The sequence below is a fragment of the Cygnus olor genome, chromosome 2 (assembly GCF_009769625.2).
Source record: "Cygnus olor isolate bCygOlo1 chromosome 2, bCygOlo1.pri.v2, whole genome shotgun sequence".
NCBI lineage: Eukaryota > Metazoa > Chordata > Aves > Anseriformes > Anatidae > Cygnus > Cygnus olor.
The window spans coordinates 77,059,270-77,084,943 of record NC_049170.1 but is presented as its reverse complement, the minus strand read 5'-3'; the positions used below and the strand labels follow the sequence as shown (position 1 = coordinate 77,084,943).

The 25,674-nt window shown below is 35.9% G+C and overlaps 1 protein-coding gene across 1 annotated transcript in view; it reads left to right on the top strand.

Moving 5' to 3' along the window:
• Positions 1-25,674, top strand: part of CDH9 (cadherin 9) — a 100,993-nt gene that overhangs the window by 25,032 nt on the left and 50,287 nt on the right. The window contains 1 exon segment of the mRNA XM_040549077.1: positions 6,028-6,343. Within this exon segment, the coding sequence (XP_040405011.1) occupies positions 6,113-6,343 (231 nt within the window). The 5' untranslated portion in view covers positions 6,028-6,112.

The following is a 25,674-nucleotide window of genomic DNA, read 5'->3' as shown; positions in this document are numbered from 1 at the left end:
AAACATTTAAATTGGCATCATTGCTAACAAATCCTTGCTATTGATCCCAGCAGGCCTTATTTCACACTACACCTGAAGAATCTAAATAGAATATTTTACTTTAGGACTTTAAAAAGATACATATTTTTTTTTTCAGTTGTTAATGTGCTCAGGAGAATCATGTCTTTCATACAGACATAATTCATTTACCTGGAACACTTGTAGGATTCTGATATCAGAGTCCTTACTGCAAGGAGAGACTGTAATGATTTTAGGCAGCCACCATGGATCTCTCAAAATATAAAAATCAAATCCACTCAGATTCTCTGATTTTTAAAGTGGGGAAAGAATGAAAGTTCTCCACAATCTGGAGCATTAAAACGTTTAATATAAGATTAGGCCATCTTAAAGAAGTTTTCAATGCACCTATGAAGAAAAACATTTTTCCATTGTTTAACAAGAACAATAAATTGACTGTTGAACAGTGTAAATAGTGGAAGCAGAGGTGAATTAAGAGATATAGCATATATAATTTAAATCAGTTACCAAGAACAAAAAGACATTAAAATTCTGCTCTCTATTTTCAGACCTAACATCTTTGCTCCTCTTAGAAGAATTCAAATAAAATTTTTACCATAATGTTTAGCAGGTCCAGACTCGTCCAGGCTAATAAATCTCTCTTTACAGCTAGAACATCCTACTACTGTGAAAATCAAAAGCAGGAAATAATGAGAAATATCAAATCTTTTATTTATTTATTTATTTATTCAGTCATTCCAAAAGCAGGCTTTTGTCCTCGACATGAAGTCCTTCTGCTAATTAGCAAGGCAATCAGTAGAGGGCAGCACTACACAGAAAAACATACATTTTGAACAGTCTCAACAGGCTGGGACAAAATACGGGAACCTAGATACATCCTAAGAGAAAACTCTATTAAAAGATTGTTATTTGCAAAGACATAATTGCTTATAGTGGGCTCAAAGCATCTGTAAGACATAATTGCTTATAGTGGGCTCAAAGCATCTGTACACAGCACATTGTGGTCCTTTGGACAGGTGCTCTTACTTTTCCAGACAACGCCAGAATCCTTAGTTTCAGCATTAAACTACACCTGCCGAGTCTTCTGAATACAACTCTTGACCCACTTGAACAGCTGACTACCAGGTGAGATATGTAAGCCAACGACTACTTTGAAGTATTTCTTTGAGTACAAAGAAGGGAGTAGTATAAGCATCTCATGCATTTGAATAAGTACAGCAAATAGGTTTTGGAAAGAAAGGAATGGGGAGAATTTGGGGAGATTAAAAATGTTTAATTTTGAAATAGTGAAAATGAAACATTTGAAATTTTCATTTCTATTTCCATCTGAAATTATCACAAAACCAAATATGCAATCACACACCTCTAAATGACCCCATGAAATTATATTGATGTTCCCTTCCACTAGTACTGTATCAAAAAAGAATAAAAATAAAACAAACTAAATCATCTGAGTGTTAGATTTTTCTAATTTTTTAAAATAATGACTTTGGTAGGGAAAACCATTTGTTGTTTTTTTTTAATAACTTAGTAGTCTTCCAAGCCTTACTGGTTTTATAAAATATATATTTTAGTTTTTTCAGTAGTTACGTAGATTCACTATGTAGTAAAATTATACACGTGTAGTTGTCAGAGATTTTTTTCTATGCAGAAGAGCTGATAAATTCTGAGAAATTAGAGAAATTAATCAGGAGTGATTTAAATACATAAAACCATAAAGTTTAGCTAAGTTGCAACACATCACTCATATCTAAAGCAAAAGCAATCAAATTCAAAATTGTATCAATATGAATATTTGCACATTTTATACTTCAGAATGTATACAAGATGAATTCTTGGACTACAGCCCAACAAGCAAGTAATATAATGCAACCCTGATAGAGCAAGCACAGCCTGAGTACACATCAAGCAAGATTTCTCAGGAGAAGACAGGAGACTAGAGCCATTTTGCGAAATAGATCTGCCTTTTCAGTGCAGTATTTTCAAATGTAGCTCCTGTTGCTATTTACTTTACTTCCATTCTATATCTCAACCAGGTATTTACAAAGTCAGGAGAGGCCCAGGAATCTGCCTCTGATGAGATTACCATGTTTTATGTGATTGATTGATAAATATTTTTGATAAATAGTTTTATTAAGTGATAAATAGTTTTATTAAGTGATAAATGCTACTTCAGCCTATACTCAATTATTCAGGATATTATAATAATCAAATTTAGGTTAAAATCAGGATAAAAGATTGGACTTATTGTTGTTGTGGTGGTTTTGGTTTTTAGCTTTTATGTGTATATATATAAATCTCTTGATTTTTATCTAGTAAGCTTGAAACACGAGGTAATGTCATCAGGTATACGATATGTTTAGCATTGAACAACAACAAACATTACTGACATTGAATTAGCCACAGAAGGGTTCTCCTTTGGTCCCATGTATACAACAGGAACATATTGAGCTTTACAAAGGAAAGAACAAGATTTTTATTATACCTACAGAATTCAAAGAAAACACACCCCATAATGTATGTCAAGATCTACATAATGCATTACTTTATGCAAATAGAATTAATTTACTTTGTGCTTTGATTCTTCAATTAAAGTGAAGTAATAGACATTTTTTCTGCATTATATCTATGATCTTCTACATAAATTTGTCACCTATTAAATTGTAGATTTATTGTTTTTGAACACGATGTTAGAAAGTGATAAATATTCCAAGCCCAGACTTCTTGCTTAGATGAAACCCCATTTGAAGTTGCTAAAATGCTAAGACTTTGATCCTTCTTTAGGACTGCTAGTTAAGATCCTGAGACCATACAGATTATCGTAATTTTAAGGAGAACTCCACACAAGGGCCCAATTCAATCTATGTAATCATTAAGGTATTTAGAGTACAATTCACTAAATGTTTTCCATTAAACACTTTACTTTCTCAACTGAAAAATGATTTTCACCAATAGCATCTTATTTCCATAAATTTCCACCTTTTTATATAGAAACACACACACACACAAAGTAAAAGTAGCTTCTGGTAAGGTTGGGTTTTGGGAGAAAGCAGGATAGGGATGTATGTTTTTTTGTTTGTTTGTTTCTTTTGTTTTTTTTAATTTCATATATTCAATATGCTAAAATTTCTCGGTGTTATGCTCCCTTGTTACTATCACTTCTCATGGACCAGATTCCCAAAGTAGAATCACAGAATCATAGAATATGCCGAGTTGGAGGGGACCCATAAGGATCATCAAGTCCAACTCCTGGCACCCAAAAGGTTAGACCATGTGACTAAGTGCACCGTCCAATCTCTTCTTAAATTCAGACAGGCTTGGTGCAGTGACCACTTCCCTGGGGAGCCTGTTCCAGGGTGCAACTACCGTTTCGGAGAAGAACCTCTTCCTGATGTCCAGCCTAAACTTCCCCTGCCTCAGCTTAACACTGTTCCTGTGGGTCCTGTCACTGGTGATAACGGAGAATAGGTCACCTGCTTCTCCACTCCCCCTCACGAGGAAGTTGTAGACTGCAATGAGGTCCCCCCTCAGCCTCCTCTTCTCCAGGCTGAACAGGCCCAGTGACCTCAGCCGCTCCTCATATGTCTTCCCCTCTAGGCCCTTCACCATCTTTGTCACCCTCCTCTGGACACTCTCCAACAGTTTTACATCCTTTTTGTACTGTGGTGCCCAAAACTGCACACAGTACTTGAGGTGAGGCCGCACCAGCGCAGAGTAGAGGGGGACAATCACTTCCCTTGACCGACTAGAAATGCCGTGCTTGATGCACCCCAGGATATGGTTGGCCCTCCTGGCTGCCAGGGCACACTGCTGGCTCATATTCAACTTGCTGTCAACCACAACCCCCAGATCCCTCTCTGCGGGGCTGCTCTCCAGCGTCTCGTCGCCCAGTCTGTACGTATAGCCAGGGTTGCCCCGTCCCAGGTGCAGGACCTGGCACGTGCTTTTGTTAAACTTCATGCAGCTGGTGATCGCCCAGCTCTCCAATCTGTCCAGATCTCTCTGCAAGGCCTTTCCACCCTCATCCGAGTCCACAACTCCTCCAAGTTTGGTGTCGTCGACAAATTTGCTCAAAACACCTTCTAGTCCTACATCCAAATCATTTATAAAAACATTGAAGAGGACTGGCCCTAAAATGGAGCCTTGAGGGACCCCACTAGTGACCATCCGCCAGCCAGATGTGTCCCCATTTACCACAACCCTTTGAGCCCTGCCCGTCAGCCAATTGCTCACCTATCGTATGATGTTTTTATTTAGCTGTATGCTGGACATTTTGTCCAGTAGGATCCTATGGGAAACCGTGTCAAAAGCCTTGCTGAAGTCCAAAAAGATCACATCAGCTGGTTTCCCTTGATCGACTAGATGGATGATTGTATCATAAAAGGAAATCAAGTTAGTCAAACAGGACCTACCCCTCATGAACCCATGTTGGCTGGGACCAATGACTGCGTTGTCCCCCAGATGCGCTTCAATAACTTCAAGGATCATCCTCTCCATAATTTTACCAGGCACTGACGTGAGACAAGCAGGCCTGTAATTGCTAGGGTCTTCTTTCTTACCCTTCTTGAAAATTGGCACAACATTTGCCAGCTTCCAGTCCAATGGGACCTCTCCAGATTCCCAAGATCGTTGAAAAATAATTGAGAGAGGTCCCACGATGACGTCAGCCAGCTCTTTAAGCACCCTGGGATGAATTCCATCCGGACACATGGACTTGTATGGATCCAGGTGGAGCAGCAAATCCCGCCCACATTCAGGGTTGGTAGGGAGTTTGTCCTTCCCACCGTCATGGTCCTCCAGCTCAGGGCACCCTGGGTCCCGAAGCCCATCATCAGTGTTGAAGACAGAGACGAAGAAGGCATTAAACGTCTCTGCTTTGCCTATGCCATTGTCTGTGAGGAGACCCTCCCCATATCTAGTAGCGGATCTATGTTTTCTTTGGTTCTCCTTTTTCTGTTCACTCAAAAGTAAGTTTCTGTTTACTCAAAAGTAAGCCATACTTTTGCTGCTGAACTGTTTTCCTAGTTTTTTTGTAATACACAGCAGCTCAGCTAATATCCTAAAATAAAAGCAGGCTTGACACGTTACCTAGGTTATGGAAGAGACTGAGATATCAGGCATCTCACTTGAACTGCCAAATCAAGAGTATGGGTTTTCCAAAAAACAAACCAAACAAACAAATAAGAAAACACACTTTCTTTTGGTTTAAATGTTATTATTTACGAACTTCTACAGGAAAAAAAATCAGTGTCAGTTTCAGAAATAATAATAATAATAATAATGCATGTCATGAAATTTCTCATTCATTCCAGAGAGGAAAAAATGAAATACACTTCAAATGCACTATTGTGTCCCCAGAGCAGAATTTGGTAAACCCCAGCAGTATTCCTACGAAAAGAAAATTATCTAAATAGTACTTTTTTTTTTTTTTTTCTTGTACAATGTATCTGTTGAAGGCATCAATAATGCTTTAAATTTCATTTTCTATCATGAACTCCTTTGTGCAGAAAATGATATGCATTCATATTTCTTATTAATCATGAAATAACATAAAATACATATTTGCAGAAACTTCTGAACAGATAGCAAGAGAGGATGGCATCAGACTGAGCTGGCAGAGATTAGGTTGGAAGATTTCTGACTGTTTCATTATCTCAGGATGTAGCTGATAGCTAAAGGTTTCTGATCAAGAAGTATTTTTTTCAACTTATGTTTTAAATTAATGTCCATATACAGTGTGAGAGTGTGAAATAATAATAATAATAATAAAAGATAAAGGAGACATTAAAGGACTCGGCTTTAAAATGTGTAATTAATTCTTGCATATAATTGTCTCAAGAAATGTTCGAACCTAGAACTGGTCTTCATTCATATGGTTTTATGAAATTTATATGGTCATTGTCATGATCATTAGGCTGTCGATTTATTTGTTTCCTTAAGGCTACAGCCTTAGGGAAATAAGATTACTACAATTTACTCAAATATATATATATTTTTTCCATCCTGTAGGTCCTATTTACACGAGGAATAGAATTTTTGAAAATTTTGTTCTGCTGAATTATTAGAGAAGTGGAGTCTAACAGCATCTCTGTAAATGATGAGGACTTACTCCTTCTTGACAGTTTTGCTTTGGAGCTGTATGCTTCATGCTGTTCATATGATGCCATCACAAAAAAGGACTAACAAGAACTCACAAAGTGCAAGGATAACAGGATTGTCAGGGAATGATGGAGAAACACTGCACCGCACCAAGCGTGGTTGGATGTGGAATCAATTCTTCTTGCTGGAGGAATACACAGGTCCCGATACTCAATATGTGGGCAAGGTAAGTCTTGTATTTAAAGGATTCTTCAGAGGTGATGCATCTGACAACCTTGGTATTTTCCCTCCCTGTCCACGGTAGTTTTGCCTTCTGTGTTGTAATGGTCCCAGTTTCTCATTTAAGTCAAAGAAAACACGTCATGGAACACCTGAAGCTTCTTTAATTTTTCAAAGTTGTGGGAGAAATGAAGTAGTTTAGTGAATAAAAAAAGAAACTATTCAGACTAAAATGTTACAATTTCTTATTACATATGCCCATGCTAGTTTTAACACTGAATCATTTTGTTTTCAACTGTTAAGCATAAATATTAGATAAGGGAATAGAGAAGTTATGCCTTCATTCATCTACCTTGTGGCATTTGCCAGTATACTGGGATGTATGTTTCCTCAAACGAAATACAAAATTCTATTTCTGAACAATAAAATTGCTGCCTGTGCACAATTCTAAGCATGAATAGAAGAAGAAAAAAACAAAAATAAACAAACAAACAAACAAAAACCACCATGTTTTTCATCATTTCTCCAATATACTAACTGGGATCTTTGCTTAACACGTTGAAAGACTTTCCATTCTTCATGACCTGCCTACATCAGCTATTGCCAACGAAAACACTTCTGAATTTCACAATCTCCACAGTCCTACTTTTATTGATAACACACAGTTCAAGGGTTTCCACATTTCTCACCCTCTGTTGTGCTTCAACATACACAGAGCTGCTTTGCATTGTGGTATAACTGTACAATCCTGGTAGAAACCTAGAATACATACACCACCATCCAGAATGACTTGCAAAATAGGAAATGTTTATTTTAAAATGTTGTTAATAAATGTTCATTCCAATTTCTGTCATTCATCCACAGCATTGTCAGTAACAAGTATTATCTGTCACATTAGCTGTCACATTTTCTAGTGCCTAACTACCAAATGGATTGAGGCATTTTTAATTAAAAGACTGCAAAATGTTTTTGAACTTTTGTTAATCTCTCTGGTCATGGAAGGCATGTTCAACTGGAAAGCATGCTTTATTAATAAGAAATGCCAGATAAGCCAACTATAACTATGATAACTATGAACTTGATTCTGACCTCATTTATAACAACACTACACTCATAAAATTCTGTTTTCAGTTAAATTAATTTCTACTTGTAGTGGCAGAAATAAGATGAGGTCAAATAATCCTATTGCCAGATTATTTATTTGTGTATAAAATAGGACGGTTTGTGGTTAGTGAAGGGATCTTCAATAAAGAGTAAACTAATTGCATACAGAACTTTCTAAACAAAATTTGGTTGGAAGTACCTTTCAATACTAAGTAAATTTGCAAAGAAAACATACAACAAGGTACATAATACAGACCTCCACAGAAGTTCTACCTAGAGTCATAGAAATATTTTTTGTTAAAATAGAAAGCTTGTCATAAAAGGTAAGTAAGTAACAAACATAAGAGTTGATTGCAGTTTCAATCACATTATTACAGATGGTTGGATTCATCATGCCATCCTAAATCTCAAATAAATTAACCTTACATCAAGATGCTTATCAGCATCTCTGTTTCACACAAGGAAAATTAATCACTGAGAACGTCTAAATGGTATTTTGTAGCAGGTGAAAGTTTACTCTGCATTTATTCTTAAACAACTAAAAGCCATTGGACCTTATTAGTATAGAGCTGAGTCCAAGAAGGAAAACAAATACCCATATGGCAGTTGGATCTGAGATGATACATTTCTTACGATTCAGAGAATGAAAACATTATTTTTTTTCCACATTTCTCTGCCAAATCTTGTACAGAGATGCTGAGTGAGGCGGCAGTATTAGTGATTGTCTAAACAGATAGAAATCACCACAAATATTACTCTGTGTTCCAAAAATATGGCATTGGACTGAAGTGAAGCACTCCATATGGTCGCATTAACTTCAGTACGGTTCATGACATGACAAAATGAATGTGACTCTGTCCTCAGTGGCATAAAAGAACAGTAATTCCAATTCGGTTAGTTATTATCCATAGTATACGTGGTTACAGAGCAGCTCCAAAAGACAGCTGCTAAAACAAGAAACTATTTTTTTTAATAAAAAGCAAAAGTTTTTTGAAGAATATTGCCTTTGAGAAAGACTTAAATCTCAAGTTTAGTATTCTGCTCAAAGTGACGGAAATTAGCAAAAAAAAAAAGTGCTAAGAAAAATCATTTTTATTCCCAACCTTGGGGACTACCTAGTAGAAAGAGTTCTTATCCAGTCCCTCTTTAACACAGATATGCACAGACAGGTAGATTACTGGGGTAGAATAATAAATGCTATACTAAAAATAAAAATTAAGTGAATTAAGAAAATTTATCAGGAAATAAACTTTGAAGGGATCGTAGCTATTGAAATAATGAATTAGTTTTCCTTCCAGAGTTTGATTTTCAAATAATTTTACTCAATTAAGTAATTTGTGTTTTGTTAGTGAGGTTACTTTGTTTTATTCTCTTGTGTGTTCTGTTATTGGCAGTGGGGTGGGATAGTGCATCCCTCAGTACAACATGTTATTATACAATTTATTTACAAAGCATCATGGGTACATGTGATGGAGAGCTATTCTGTGATGTCTGTACATCTCTCGCTCCCAATGCTCAGCCCCTCAGCCCAGTTTAGACCAGTACCAGAGACCCAAGGGAAATGCACACTCTCTCCAGCCACTGCACTGTCCATATCCTAATTGTGTTCTGGTCTCTATGTGGGGACTTCTGCCTTGGGGTCAGCCCTGACTTGCTTTCAGACGTTGCTGGAGGGAGGGAGTCCCTCCTGTAAATCTGAGGGGCTATTGTCTTAAGTACTGCTTTTTAAAATTAGATTGTCTGGAGCCAATGGCCTCACCAGAGAAGTAGGCCCAGGACAATCTTTCCTTATATCTAAGGCTCCATCACCTCATCGCTTTTTATTTTATTTTTTTTTTTTTCACTGTCCTGTAGGGTAGACTAAACAGTTAGAGTTTGTAATTAGCTTGAATGGAATTTGGGTGTAGTTGGGTGTACTAAGAAGATAGATGACAAACCCAGCTCCATGCAAAGCTGGAGCATGGCTCCCAGGCTGTTAAAGTGGGTAACATGGTGTTATTGAACTCTGAAAAGATAGAAGAGTGCTTATGTTCCCAATTATTGCTAGACAGCTTTTGGACAAAGGCAGTGGTAATGGGTATAGGTGGCATAAAATGGAGACCAATAAGTGCATCCAATGCACTTAGCAGAAATAGAAAATATTGCTTGGCAAACAAAGGAAGTTAGCATTTAACAGCTGTCACAAGGCTGGATAGCCAGAACAATTGCAGTAAATAAATTTCTCAAAGAACAAACCTAAATCATTAAACACATTTCAGAGACAAGGCTGTGGTGGTTTTACCACATATATATGCAGAACAATTATCTTGTGAGTGTCGTGGGAGGTAAGTTAAATCCAGAGAACCTGCAGTATATCTATCATACATCTTTGTTTCCTTCTCCCAACTCAGAGTTTACATCTGTCATGAAGACTGCTTCCCAGCATAAAAAATAAGTACTTAAGAGTCCCTTAAATTTTGTAGGTCCTGTTACTCATATCTGTGACAATACAAAAGCTATCAATTTCTCCCTGTTTAAAATTAACAGAGAGAGGTAGGGTTAAGCAGTATCACAGTATTGATTAAAAATTTGTCCAAGAAATTTTTTTTTTATTAAAACACAAAAATTATCATGTTATTTCAAGGTGTCTGTTGCTGAATGTGAAGGTTAAATATCTTAGTGGAATCATCAATATGAGGAATTTTCACAGGATGTAGTAAGATGAACTATAAAACCCATTCTGCCTACTGAGAATTCACAAAAAGGGGAAAAAAAAGTGGGTTACAATATAACATTCAGATTTAAATGTCTGAGAAAAGTTTATTTTTAAATAGAAAAGGAATAGGTGACATTATTTTATGAAGATTAAAGGGGTTGTGGGAAAAAAAAAAAAAAAAGACTAGTGTGATATTCTTTGATTTCACTACGGAGGTCATAGATCCAATTTTTCAGCTGCTACTAACTTTAAAGAAGCAAAAAAGCACAAGCTGAAGCCAGACTCAGAACCCAAGGAATGGAATCTCAAATACTGGCTTTCTGTAGGAGAAAAGTCTATCAAAATTTGCTCACTTCTTAAACAAACATATCAAGAAGAAAACTTAGAAAAGAAAAGGACTCTCAATTTAGAAATATTAGTGTTGATGAGGATCATGTTCATTAATTAAAGAAAAAGCTAATAAAATGCACAGGAGGCTCAAAACAGATAGCCCTTCAGGGATAATTAGTTTTATTTTCCAAAGCTGGCACTGAATTTATTAGCCTCTATTTCTAATTAGCTTACCTGATACCCACTGAATGTGCATCAGTTGTGCAAAATGCCAGATATCCCACCTCTTTACTGCAGTCCCTAGGAAGAAATAGGCCTAACCAAAATCATCAACCGTTTTGAAAAATACAGTTCTTTAGAACAATAGTATATGCAAATGATTTCAAGAGGTGAGATTTTTCTTCCTTTTATTAAGTCACTCCAGTATCTTTTTATATAAAAACTAGTATTTTCCTGTATCAAAAAATGCATTTTGCTAATCAAAGACAGTTGATAGGCAAATAATGTGTGAAGTTTCATGCAATGTCTGGTAGATAAACAATGAACTGTACAATATAAAACACCTCAAATATCTATCATATCCCAGTACCTGAAAACAAACAAACAATAACAAATAAAATTATTGTATATCACCCAGAAGAAACAGAATTTTTCATACTAGGGGAGGAAATACAAATCCAAAAGAACTCGCAGTGCTCAAAATTAACTGGTCCATGAATAATCTCCTATTTAATAATTTTGTAAAAATAAATGAACTAGTGTTTGCATGTCATGGGCACCATTTAAACTGGATACAAACTGATGAAAAATCTCAGTTCTACCTTCAGTTAACCAGTGAGCTTGATTCACGACATCTGCCCACGTCTTATAAAAAAGTATAAAGAAAAATATAAAGAAGGTGTTTTTTTGGTGGGCAGGTTGCAACATATATTCAAATGTAACCAATTATTTCATGTAAACTTCACGTACAAGTTTTCAGACATCGACAAGTGGGGTTGCCTGCCTTACAGGAAAAGTGAGAGACAAGACTGAAAGAACTTCGTGTAACAATATAGGACATCTTGCTGAGTTACCACACTTACCAGAATTTAAAATTTTGCTCAATTGACCCATTATACTGTTGTGTTTTTTTGTTGATTTTTAATTGGTCGTGGTGGTGGCTGGTTGGTTAGTTAGTTGTGGTTTTATTTAGTTTTGTTTGTTTTGTTTTTCTTGTTTGTTTTTCTTATTTCATGGAATTGGATAGACAGAAAATGGGATTAGTGAAGTCTCTATCAGTCTTACCCCAGTTCATCCATGTCCTCTCAACCACGTTGCCAAGGCCATGCTCAACCTCTGCCCTGGGAAGTTTGGGAGGGAGGAGCTTGCGCCTGAAGGGGTCACAAGCCTGAAGCCAGCTACTGAGCTGGCTCTTAACAGCACTACAGCACCAAACTCCACAGTAATCATAATTTCCTCATCATGAAGTATAATGTTCTCATCTTCCTCAAAAATATTTTTGATTTAATATATAAATATTGTTTTCTCTAAATATTGAATTTTACCTTAAGGCTGCCTTTAGAGCATGAGAGAACTTGCAATTTCATTTGTGCCTTTAATCAACTTATGCAATAAATCCATAAAAATTCCTTCACAGTATTTGTTATTTTCTTTCAACAGAATCACTTTGATAAATCACCTATTGTTAGATGAGAAAACATATAGGTGAACTATCCTCGCAGTGTTTCAAGTGTGTCCTCCAGCTCATTATAGATGGATCCTAAGTCTTTGAGAATATGTTGTATTCAGTACAGTACCTAAATGATGCTAAAACCTACATGTTTCTTTCCCATCCTTTGATTTAGCAGTATGATAAGTTTCAAAGAAAACAACAGAATCATAAATAATCACATATTGGTGACATATAAACTTTCGGAAGTATAATTCAAATGAGAGAAGACTTCATCATGAACATTCTTAAAATGCTTGATCTAGCATGTGCTATAACCCTGTAAGTGTCCAATACTGTCTGGCCAGGTTCTTTCAGATATTCCAGGCAGAAGGTGCAATGTTAAAGATCAAAATCAGATTTATTGGAAAGTATTTGATGATACACAGTATTTTTTTTACAGGAGTGATACAGAAGTGTACTGAAATCAGCATACAAGCACAATATAGTGATTGCAATATACAGTTGGGTCACAGTACAAATGTGATTCCCATTAGTAGTCTCTAGTAATGTTTACCATCATAATACTGGCATGCCCAGTCTCCAGAAAGGAATAGGTACGATGAAGCCAGAACAAGCCCATTGCTCTCTTCAAAACTCTTGCCGGTTATTTAGTTTTTATACTCTGTGTTGGCCTGAGCTACATATTCACACCCTCATGCTGGTCTGGCTAACTCAGGGAAACATTCACACTCTTTTAATGAACTCAGAGAGAAACATTTATACCACCAGCTGATCCATTCAGCTGTTGATATCTGTTCATCTAAAACAAATGTCACCCTACAGTTCCCTTTTTGTTAACAAAATTCAGCTTCTTTGCAATAGATGTGGTCAGTCACAAAGTCATCATTTAAAATAGATATTTGAAGAACATTTAATTAGAGACATTTAATAAATAATTAAAATCTCTGCTTTTAAAGTAAAAAAATATATATATTTTAATATTAAATAAAAGAAGCAGATTTAGTGGAATCTTTTCCTCTTGAATTCACTTTCCTCTCTCAGATCCCAGTTTTCTCCTGATCTTCGAATGAATACTGAAGAAATAACAATGTAACAAAACAGGAAGGAAAAAAGTGGTAGGCGCAGGAAAAAAAAAAAAAAGTCTGAGCAATTAAAAAAAAAAAAAGTAAAAAAAAAATGACATTGGTATTATCTTATCTCCTCTTTTTTCAACAAACATTCGATCTAGATACAAGCAGCCATATCTCTAGTCAGCTGAATCCCCAAAATAAGGGTAAAACAGAAATAGGAAAACCAAGAAAGAAAAAGTCAAAACAAACAAACAAACAAACAAACAAAAAACCACAAACATGCAAGAAATCCCTGTCTCCAGATACATACACAACTTAACTACAAATACAAATGAAAAGTCATAGCTTTCCTCATTTAAAAATATCAAAATTTCCAGAGGCTTCCAACATAAAACTGGTATGAGAAAAAATTATTTTTGTCAAAAAGTACTTAAATTTTCAATAAATCTCATGGCTGCTTTTAAAAAGAAGGCTGGAATGGCAGGGAAGAAAGTTGTAAAAGACAGATTACACATTTTCGAAAAACAATAAGACTGTTTTATTCTGGATAAATGATAGCTGATCATTTCTGACAACCTAAATACATTTTTAATTGAAGTTTCAAAAACACTTGAAGAGATCTAATCTCTTAGAAAGAAATATCAGCAACGTTACATTACAATGATAGGCCTAAACTAGAATTTTTCAATCAAATTTGGACATTATATTCCACAAAATAAAGATTCATTTCTGAAACCAAATGGAATGATCAAAGTCTTCAAACACATGAATAATAATAGTGAGCTTGCATTGTTTGCACAGATAGAGCAACTTTCATGAAATCTCACCTCCATTTTTTCAAATGCATAAAGGACTGCTGAAAAAAAATTTTCTTGTTCTTGTTGTGTTCAAGGAAAGAAAATGGGTTCATGTTATGAAGGTATTATATTCAACATCAGGAAAGTTTTTTTGATGGTAAATACAGTAAATATAGTGAAACATTGGGGAAATATCAGCCAACGGGATGGAAGTATCTCTATACTGGAGGTTTTCAGAACAGATTAATAAACTCATGCCAGAAACTCCACACTGATCCTGCCTGGAGGCAGGAAGATGCTATGGATTACCTCTTTAGGTCCCTATCTGTTCTGTTTTCAAGGGCTCGGTGTGTTTTCCAAGCTTAAAAGCTAAACCAGCTAAAAGTCTCATTTAAAAAAAAAAAAAAAAAAAAAAGCTCAAAGACATAAAAAAATGAGGAAATCCCTGTTTTCCTCCACTCCTCTTCTCTCCTCTCCCCTCTTCTCCTTTTCCCTCAAATTTAACAAGGCTAATTAACGCTTCACCCCTAGCATAAACACAATTATCCAACAAACTACCCAGTTACTTTTAAAGCCAAAGCCAAAACAAGATGGTACAATAAAGGCAAAACAATAATAATTCCTCTTTTCCCTTTCTTCCTCCCTCTATGCTCCTTCTGATGTGTAAAATTTCTCCCTTAAAAATTGCACTCACCTGGTGCCCAGTATAGCAACAAAGACTACTCTGTGGAGTCTCATTGTACAGTGCTCTTTGTTCAACCACAACATCCATCCTCCTGGTGCACTCAGAGCACTTGCGAGGTGGGCCAGGACAACAGAAACAGGAGATCTGGTGCCCACAGTGTAGATTCTCCCCCCTCTATAGACTTTGTTGGGTTGAGGGTGTTGTGAAGCTAACAAAAACCAAGGCTGGAAGTTAAAAGATTTTAAAAAACAAAAAAAAAGATTAAAAGATTTGTGGACATGGAGAATTGAGTTCTCTTCCATCTCCAGTAGTAACTTTCAGTTGTGATTTTATCATTTTCCTAAAACTGGCTTTTCTAAACTTAAAAGCCTCTTGGTCTTGGCAAGATTCTTATGTTAAAAGACCTGCTACACAGGTCTGTTTCAAAGCTCCAGTTGGCTCATGGACCTGCCAAAATAGGTAACTGTTATTCGTAGAATAGCCTTAGCATCTTATTACACCTTCACAGGCTGGCATTTCCTAGCTTTGCAGCTTTAAGCGAGTGGGAAGAGAAGTTTAGACTAGCAGTAATCTGCAGACCTATCATTACCTGTTATCAGGCAATCATTAACCGTGGGAAAAAAAAAAAAAAAAAGGTGGGAGGGCAAGGAAAATGTATTCCACAAGATACTTTTCATGATTCTCTTTATTTATTGTATGGATAACATTACAGGACTGATTCTGAAAAGGGGAAGTGTTTTGTCTAAGTTGTGGTTTACTCTATCTGCCAGTCTAGTTATAAAAAGAGTGTAAAACCCACCAGAGCAAATCAGTATGTGACTACTCAGAAAGGGCAATTTGACTGCATCAGATGGTGGTATTGTGCAACATCTTGTCTGTCGGAAAAAGGTCTATGGATAGTCACCTCAAAGACAAACAGAGGAGCTGTCAACAAGCAACTGTCAGAACAGCAAGGCTTTTCTTCTTATGTGCATCTGATACATCAATTCCTGTCCATTGCAGGAATCATCACACATTTCAGCCTTCTAGAAACTGAAAAATACGTTAACGTAGCTAAAGTAATCAGTCAATTTAACACTATGCTGGGTATCAATCAGAAGAGGAATCTGTGATTTCTTGTCAGTTGCAGAAATGCATAACTGTGGTCAAATCCTTTATGTATCACCAAAACAACATAAGCACACTAAGGTAATGTCTGTTCTCTCCATCAGTCTGTGGTCAGTTAACTCAGCTTAAATTCTCTTTTCTGTTTGGTTGTTGTTGTTGTATGTATGTTGTTTTGTTTGTTTGCCTTTTTTTTTTTTTTTTTTTAAACAGAGCAGAGTGTAATAAAAAGACTGAGAAAGCATTCTGGCCTCTGTGAACCTTGCAGAAGTTACAAATTCCTCCTTATCTTGCTTCACATCTCAGGAACAAGCATGCCATGTTCAGGTGGAACCATGATGTCATTTTCATATGGAACCATGACGCCATTTTTGTCCGATTGGGAGTATAAGAAAATGAATATCGGGCTGACATAATTAAATGAGTTTTAGCTTTAATTGAAAATAAATTTTTACTCTACATTCTCCACTTTCACAGAAGGAACCTTAGGAGAAATTACATCAATTCCCCTCTGTTTAAGTATTAGAACTTAACTTATTAGAACTCTCAAACAGTTCTTTGGAAGAGTTGGTTCAGTTACAAGAATAAAATTTTAGCCAAACCTTGCCATAAAAGTAATTTGTGATGTAATAAAATTTGATTGAATGTTTACCTTATGTACCATTTATATTTTCTGTTTTTAAAATGTAATTGTCAATTACATTTACCTAATGAAGCTTTTTCTTAGAACATGTATATGTCTTAGTAGTCACATGTAATATAACAAAAAAGCGCTAGAATTTCATGGAAAAGGTGATGAATCAAAAAATCATTTGATTAAAAACAGGGCTTGGGATTATTGGGTTGAATAAAATATGAAGGCACATTATGAAAAGGCAGAACACAACAAAACCAAATATAGATACCTACCTGGTGAACAGTGATTCAGTGCTCGAATTTGTGATATAAATGATTGATTTTACTTTTCCTAATTCGTAAAAATGACAAACATGGAAGTGTTAAGTGGGATATTGTTACATTTCTATACAAACAGGCATAAAATGCATTTATCTAACTTAAGATTTCTGATTGTTGGCATTTTCTGCAGCCATTTTTGCTATGGGAACTTTTAGTTATTGCTACATATTTATTATTAAGAGCAGAAATATATATACTTTCTTTATACCGAGAATGAATTTAATTCTTATAAGAAAGTTCTGGTTTACAACTTCTATGCAGCTTAGGTATCATTAACACTATACCAAACTGTTTAAAATGTTGCTTGTATTGACACGAGCTTTAAAAATGGTGCTTTTCTGATACTTCTTAAAGGGATTGTGGAAGTAAGCATATTTTTCTTTTTAATAAGCATTTGTGATGGATAAACACTGTCACATACCGAGAGGTAAAAGAGCATTAAAACTTCAAACATAATTGGATCAGGTACTTGACTGATAGGACTGAATTAACAAATAAAAAGTAAAATATAGAAAGTATTTGATTACCTTGTCATTCTACGACTGCAGCATCTGACTTGGAAATGCTGAAACTAAAGAACCTGTAAATCAAAAATTGAAAAAAAAAAAAAAAAAAAAAAAAAACTTGGAGGGTATGTTCTCTGTAACACAAATATCTAAAATTAAAGAAAAATATACATCGTTAGATATTTTAAATAGATGTTAATTAGATATAAACAAAGGGTGTGGACAATAACATTCATATAAAAAGGCGTTTGTCACACAAACTAGTGTTTATATACAGTGGAAGTGGGGATGTAAGAAAGAATAAATCACTAAATTTTTTTCGCTGTCACTCTAAGTTTCACAGAACATGAAAATATATTTGTCCCTGTACAGGCTAGTAATTGTGAAATAGAAGAGGTCACAGCCTGATTCCCATTTCATATGGAAGATTTAGAATCACATGCAAAAAGGCATGAAGTGAAAGGCAAAGTCTGAATCTATTCCAGAAGAAATTCTTAAGCCCTTCATAAATACTGGTAATGGAAAGGAACAAGAATGACCTGCTCTGTTTTCATTCTATTAGAGCTACTGTGCCTAACTTTCCTTGTAGATGTGGCTAAATCTGGTTTAACTTTGATGTGAAAAACAAAACAAAACCCCACACTCTAAAGTAATTTTATGGTTTGGTTTTATTTTTTTATTTTTTGAGAATATTTATATATATATGTATATGTTTTCAAGAAAAAGAAAGTATTGATTTAGATGTTTTAGACGAGGATAAAAGAGAAAAATATATTATGATTATTATTAACGATTATTGTTAATATTTTACATTTGTGTAAGTACCTTTCAACAAAATATCTCAAAGTATTTTATGTTTATTAAACACACCTATGGTGAACTAGAAAATTATATCATATACATTTATCTGAGGAATAAACTGCATCAGAGTTGAAACAGTTATTTGAGGTCACAGAACCAGTCAATGGGAACTGTTAAAGAAAGAACTGAAAAGTCATTGCACAGGAAAAAAATCAGCACATTGGCAGGGCTTACTTATTTGAAGAGAAAATCAAGGAAGAAATAACTGCACATACCCAGTGTCAAAAAAAAATAAAAAATAAAAAATAAAAAAGCACCCCTGATCCCTCCTTCTGAATACTAGCAGCATCTCAAGTTCTGTTTTAAAGCCTGTCTCCAACATGAGACATGGTCAACAAGACAATGATCAACATTTTACTTCAGATAAAGTCAGGATAATTAGCAAAACTAGCAGTTTTACTTCGTGTGCTCTGTGCTTCTCCAAAGTACTGAGTAACTACCAAAACAAAAATACATTTCAGCAAAGGATACAGTCAGTATTGAAGTCTCCACTTCCCCTCAAAATCCTTTTTCTTTTTTTTTCCATAAAGTTAATATGAAATTTGCATTGTTACTTTAAGATTTTTATCTGCTTTAACCAGATGTAAACACTTTGATTAGCCATGCTGTTAAACTGACATTAATCTCATGTTTTGTGCACACCCTGATGGGTTTCCTTTTCGTTAATATTTGCTCTGAGACTCTAAAAAAATAAAGAAAACCAAACCAAACCAAACCAAATCAAAACCAAAATAAATTAAAAAATAAAAAACACCCCAAAAGCCCAACAGCTGCTGCATTGTCTAATGTCTCCATATTTATCTTATCTCATCTGTTCCACGTTGCAGATTCAGCTATTAAATTAAACATACCCTTTGTGAAGTGGCACTGTTGGTCTGGAGGGCTTTATGCTTGGTTTCAGCCTTATGCTTTGGCTGCTCTATGCCCTGCTTGTCTTTTGTAGCGTTTTCATTAGAAGCCCCAGGCAGCCTTACTCTGGCTTTCCGCTAGGCCACAGTCTTCATGCTTAATCAGACAGGTACAATCAGCCTGTGGTTTAGGCTGAACCTGAAAGCCTGTCTCAGGCCTTCTTTAAAAGGCATGGTGCTTACCAGGCTCACTCATGCTAGGAAAATAATGAAGTTGTTTTGGTAACTATTTCAGCCACCACCCTGTCCTTGCCATTGTTCTAGGAATGACCTTCCAAAGATGGTATTTCAGAACAAGATTAAAATGAACTGTAAAAGCAAGTAATGCAAATTGCAGTAAATACTAAGTCAGTTACAACTAAGGAATAGCAAAAAACCTGACCCTATATTCTCTCCTAACTACTAATTTTTCTTTCCTAACTACTGTTTTCTTCAGGATACTCTTCCTGAAACAGTAGCTTCACTTGGGAAGCTACATCTCACAACAGAGTCAAGGCTTGGTGCTTATTTTGTCCCCTGCTGATTTCAGATATTACTCCCTGACATACCCACCTTTGAGAATTTGTACCTCAGATTTTACCTATAGCTTGGCAAACACATGTGCGTCTTGGAGCAGGGATGGGTTAGGGGAACTACATTCAGACTGAGAAATGCAAAAGATGAATGATAATTGTGCAATATACTTTCACTGAGTACCCTTTGGTGAGTGTGACAATTTGCATTTCCAACACAGCCTGCAGGATAGAGAAACAATGTAGTACCTTAAATTAATTTCAGCCTGTTGTTTGGTTAACTTTGCCAACAATTGAGCATTAACAAAGGATCGCAGAGCAGGAGCTTAGGAAAAATACATTTTTTTATTGCAATTTGAAGCTTTTCGGTAAAGAAGGGCAAAGGTCAATTCATCCATATGACAAATTCATACTGCTTTCAGTGCTAGAGCTTTTATTTCTCTGTGCCTCTGTGCCCATCTTTTGGAGGTAGCATGCATTTTTTTTGCCTTTGGGACTGCAAGACACCACACATACTGAAACATTTCACCCAGAAGTTTCTGGTTCAAAAAAAAAATCTATGAGAAGAATATCCTGTCTTATTGTGAAGTCTTTAAAATAATGATGGATTTACCAACAGCTCCAGGGATTGATTAAAGTGACAGCACTTGATGTTGAGTTGTGATGTGATAATTTCTATCTGTGGACATAATTGATGACTATAGTAATTTACTGTAAACCTGTATCTCATCTTTTGGAACAGCCAAATGACAATATGTGGCAAACCGTTAAAAAAAAAAATAATAATAATAATTAATCAGGCTGAAAACTTACAGGTCATCTGTTGATTTGGAGAATTGAACAAAAATGCAAATTCTACATGCTCTGAAATCCATTTCATTATACAGAAATAAGAATATGTCCACTTTTTCAGATTTGCCTGCAACTTAACAGCTTACCATGTAGGGTACAGGAGATGTAGGACTTATGCAGGGGAAGGAGACACTTGAGAAAGCGGTTTTGATTTCCAGTACACCAACCCCCAGGTGTGGGGAGGAGGTGGGGGCGGAGGGAATGAATTTCCCCATATTTCGTTTGTATCAGCAGCACCAAAAGGCTACTAAGAATTCTACTCAACCCTTCCTAAATGAAAACCAGATTTACCCCTACTCACTATGCTAAAATCGGCACCTGCAGCTGGTGTTGGCAGTATTTTTCACAAAATGATTCTCTAGAGAATTTGTAACAATAGACAGCCGAACACAGGAACCAGATGCTGGAAAACAGAAGATAAGAAAAGTAAATGTCATTTGCCTTGTTTAATATACAGTCACTTAGGTTACCATCACACACAGAGTTAGGTTGTTTAATTAAGAAGTTTGTGCGGATGTCACAAATTCGCGTCAGGTAAATACATTGCCATTTAACACATACGTAGAACTTTTGATTAAACACACATGAACAGAAAATTAAGCCGATGCAGATACTGCTACTGCAATCCAAACTGAAGAACAACTGCAGTTATTAAGATGTCTTTAGAGTTTTTAATTAGTTAAAATGCTAATGAAGGAGAATATTGGATGATTGAAAGAGAATATTGCTGTCGGTGCTGTATCTCAGATGCTGTATATCTCACAAGGTGATCTGAAATAATATAATTAGGGTACTGTGTAATATCCTACCTTTCACTAGCACTCAACATATTTTAGGGAAGATTTTGGCATTGGCGGAGGTGGTATAAGTTTTTATTTCAAGTACACTTCTTGCACTTTTGGTCTGAATTTCATTTTGTTTTATTTTGTTCTATTTTATTTTTAATACTCATCTATCCTCCTCCTTAACTGCTGTGTTCTTTACTGCCTTCATATACATCAACTTCTTGACTTGGAGTAATGTTAGAGTGATAATTACAGTCAAGACTACTGGGGTCAAACCAGTATGTGCTTCAATACATATTGGGCTGCCTTGGAAAACTCAATATTTTCTACGCCATAGCTTCAGAATAAATAGCATCATACAATCACCATATATGAATATAAATCTGATGAATGCAGGCATGTGGTTGTGTTAAATTAAAATACATGTGAGGCTGTATTTTCCTGTGTTACTTCCCTCAGTCCAGAAGCTTTGGCTGTCTTACAAGCTGTCTTACAAGCTGTCTTACAATGATTGTCTTACAACGATTGTCTTACAAGATGCCTGAAGAACCTTACAAGTACAGAAACTTTGTTTTCTTTCCTTTATGAAAGGGTCGTTGTGTGACTTCCCACTTTGGACATATCTTAACAGTTTATGCTTCCCTGCCCCTTCCTATTGCTTATGGTTATTGCTTTCACATTTAAGAAGATATAAAAATATTTGAAAGAATCATATTAAATACAACACTTTGCCACTTGTTTGTTTATGCAATGTGTAGACTAATGTGGTTTCCCTATATATTTTCTAGAGTCAGTCTGGATATATTACAGACAAAACACAGTATTTCCTAGCTGACAAACTGTTATACTGATACATTATGTTAATTTTATAGAAAAGTATTTCAGACTAAAATTATACATGGAATGAGTCTTTTGCATAGAGAAAACAATGTTATGAAATGGAAACTCAAGGAGAAGACTCAGTAGCAAAGACAAAGTTGTGACTGCCATGTGGAAAGAACTGCACTAGGAACTGAGAGACTGAATATACAGTGTTTTGGGGGGAAGAAATGTTTCCATCTGAGGCATAAATTGTACATGAAATGTAAAACAAACAGAGATGTGTTCATAGCTGTGCTATGGTTCAGCAAAACCTTAAACAGAAATCTATTTGGTATGAAAAGACAATATCAATATAACTCTTGGATCAGCTTTCAGTTTCACAGGGAAAAAGATCTTTGTCTTTTATAGGTTTCAAGTTTCCCCTGCTAACTTGTGATAGCCTCAAACCAAACTAACCAGCAACATTTACACTCTACATTTTTATTGTTATGCCTCCAGCAGTTGGAAGAAAACAAAACAGCAAGAACACCTAAAGTCCTCCTTTAAGAAACACATTTGAATAATACACATTTTAACAAAACTCAGTTCCAGCCAAGATTAACAAAGAGAATGCAGTATGCTACTGCTTCAATCATCAAAAATACATATCTGGGCATACACAAATTTACCATAAGCAATTTCAACACTTTGTGCAGATATAAATACAATTTAACTTTACTAGTGAAGGTACAAAGATGTAACAAAGACTGCAGTAGAGTAAGCTCCTTTGAAATGACTTCATACAAATATTGTATGTGAAATGGAGTTAAGTCTTTTTGATTATCATAGCACTTTTACAGAATTTATAAAAATAACTTCACAACTCTACAGGATGAATCTAAAAATACTGTAAGGATATTACAATTTTCTAATGAAATTTGTAGGATTTTTGTACAAAGAACCTCTTACTTCTACTTATAAAACAGTGAATAGCAAATTAGAAGGAACACAAAATACACAAAATACTGAAAAAAAAAAAAAATACAAGGCAATGATACTGGCACTGAACACAGGAAGAAAAGTAATGTGCCATAACTATATCTAACCTGTGGGAGTCAACACTGCTTCTTCACACAAAGAAAAGACTTGGGTTTACACATTCCTCCAATTCCTCCCTGTGCTGGTCTGTGGAGAGCAAGTGAAAACAGTTGAGATAAATTGGAGCTCTTTCTAGCCTGCAATCAGAAAGTTAGAAAGTTTGAAGATTCAGGCATTTGGGCCCAGGCATGTCCAGGAATTCAGTTGTCTTCCAGGTCAGATATCAATCACCTTCCTATCTATGCACTCAGCTTATCACACATCTGAGAAAAAAAAGATTTCTGACTTATAAATTCTGTATTTTCACCCTGCATTCTATTTGTGACTGCGTCCCCATACAGTCCTGCATCTTGGACATATCCTTGAAGAGGCTTCCTTGTGTTCAGGTAATAGTTTCTCCACAACAATGTGGAAATCACTGGGCCCTTCTTCTCCCACTAATACAAAATTTACCAAATTAGTGATAAAAAAGTGTCGATTTGATGACAGTAATCACCCAACATGTATCTTCACTTAAGAAAGGAAGTAACATATATTAACATACTTTCTACTAAACAAATAGTGATATTGTGGAATATCAGGTTCCTCTACTGGAGAAAACTGCATGGATGAAGACAGTGGAGAAAAAAACTGCAGTATACCATTTTTGGTTTCCTATACCATTTATTGAGAGCAGCTCTGAGGGGAAGGACCTGGGGATGTTGGTTGATGAAAAGCTCAACGTGAGCTGGCAGTGTGTGCTTTCAGCCTAGAAAGCCAACTGTATCCTGGGCTGCTTCAAAAGAAGCATGGCCAGCAGGTCGAGGGATGTGATTCTCCCTCTCTACTTTGCTCTCCTGAGATGCTACCTGGAGTACTGCATTCAGCTCTGGGGCACACAGCACAAGAATAGGATATGGACCTGACAGAGTGAGTTCAGAGCAGGGCCACAAGGATGATCAAAGGGCTGGAGCACTTCTTCTATGAAGACAGGATGAGGAAGTTGAGGTTGTTCAGTCTGGAGAAGAGAAGGTTCCAGGGAGACCTCATTGCAGCGTTCCAGTTCCCCCCTAAAGGGAGCCTATAAGAAAGAAGAAGAGGGACACTTTGTCAGGGAGTGTAGTGATAGGACAAGGAGTAATGGCTTTAAAATAAAAGAGGTTGGAAGGCTAAACTAAACTAAATATATCTATTTAGATTAGATATATTAGAATAAGTTCTTTACTGTGAAGGTAGTGAGGCCTCAGGTTGCCCAGAGAAGCTGTGGATGCCCCATCCCTGGAAGTGTTCAAGGTCAGGTTGGATGGGGCTTTGAGCAGCCTCGTCTGGTGGAAGTTGTCCCCACCCATGGCAGGGGGATTGGGACTGCATGGTCCAACTTTAAGATCCCTTCCAGTCCAAAACATTCTAGGATTCTAAGATTCTAGGATACAGAGGCAAACTGCAGACCATCTACATTGTAAACATTAGTACAGTCCTGCCACAACGTAAGCATGGATCTACCCTCTCCTGGAGGTGTCTTTGTCCTTACTTTCCCCTCATTCCTCTCCACAGGAGAGATCACAACTTCTTTCTGAATTTAGGTAACTAGATAAATGTCTGCACTCTATTCATAACAATCTTGCTAGTCATGAGTAGCTCGTCTTGCTCTTTTTTCTCCTTTTCATCTACAACAGCAGTTATAAACATTTTTTTTTTTTTCCCTGAATGGGGTAAATTCATTCATAACACTGTATAGTTTGTTAACTGAACCCATTGATTCTCCCCTCTTCCATTGTCTTACATCGATTATGTCTGCCTAACTTGAAAAGAGTTACTTTCTATTACAAGGAAATCAGAAGCAAATCAGCCACACAGTTTACACAAAATTTAGTGAACTAAAATTGAATTAACAAGAAATAGTCAAGAGCTTTTAAATGTTGGTCTCTTTTCTAAGACAACAATCTTTTTTTTTCCTCTGTACTTTCCCTTTTACCATTCCATACCAATTCTTGAACTTGATCAGTTAAGAAATTGCTTTTCCCTCCAAAGCATACCAATATCTTTTGTACTGTGTGTAATGACATTGGTTTGAAAGAAGTTTCAGTTTGGCATAATCAAACAAAATACTTCCTGAAAGCAGGAAGGTATGTGTTAAAACTACCATTTGCCGATGTGCATAAAACTACCATATGCCGAGTGCTGCATGAAGGTGAAATGTAAGCCAAAAGAGAAAAGTACTTAATTTCAGGGAAATAAAATTATGCTACACACCTTTAAAGATAATTTGTTGTTCTTCTACTCATTTACTTATTGCAAATCCCAGTAACATGGTCCCATGTAAATTTATGTCAAGATTTATTTTGGGAAAATCATGATCTTATCGCATCACACAAAATATCAGTTTTGCAGAACTGGATAGACAGTTGAGATGCCAACTTTTCCTATGGGAAAAAAAAAAAGATTAAGAGAACATTTATAAATATACTCATATTTATAATATATACATTGTTACAGAAATAGGTAGTTGTCATAACAATTACCTATGTTTTTTCTCTGATGATTCTCAGGAGAAGTTGTGTTGACAATGTATTTAGCCAGCCACACTACAGAAAAAGAAATATGTGCAAAAGGATAACAAGA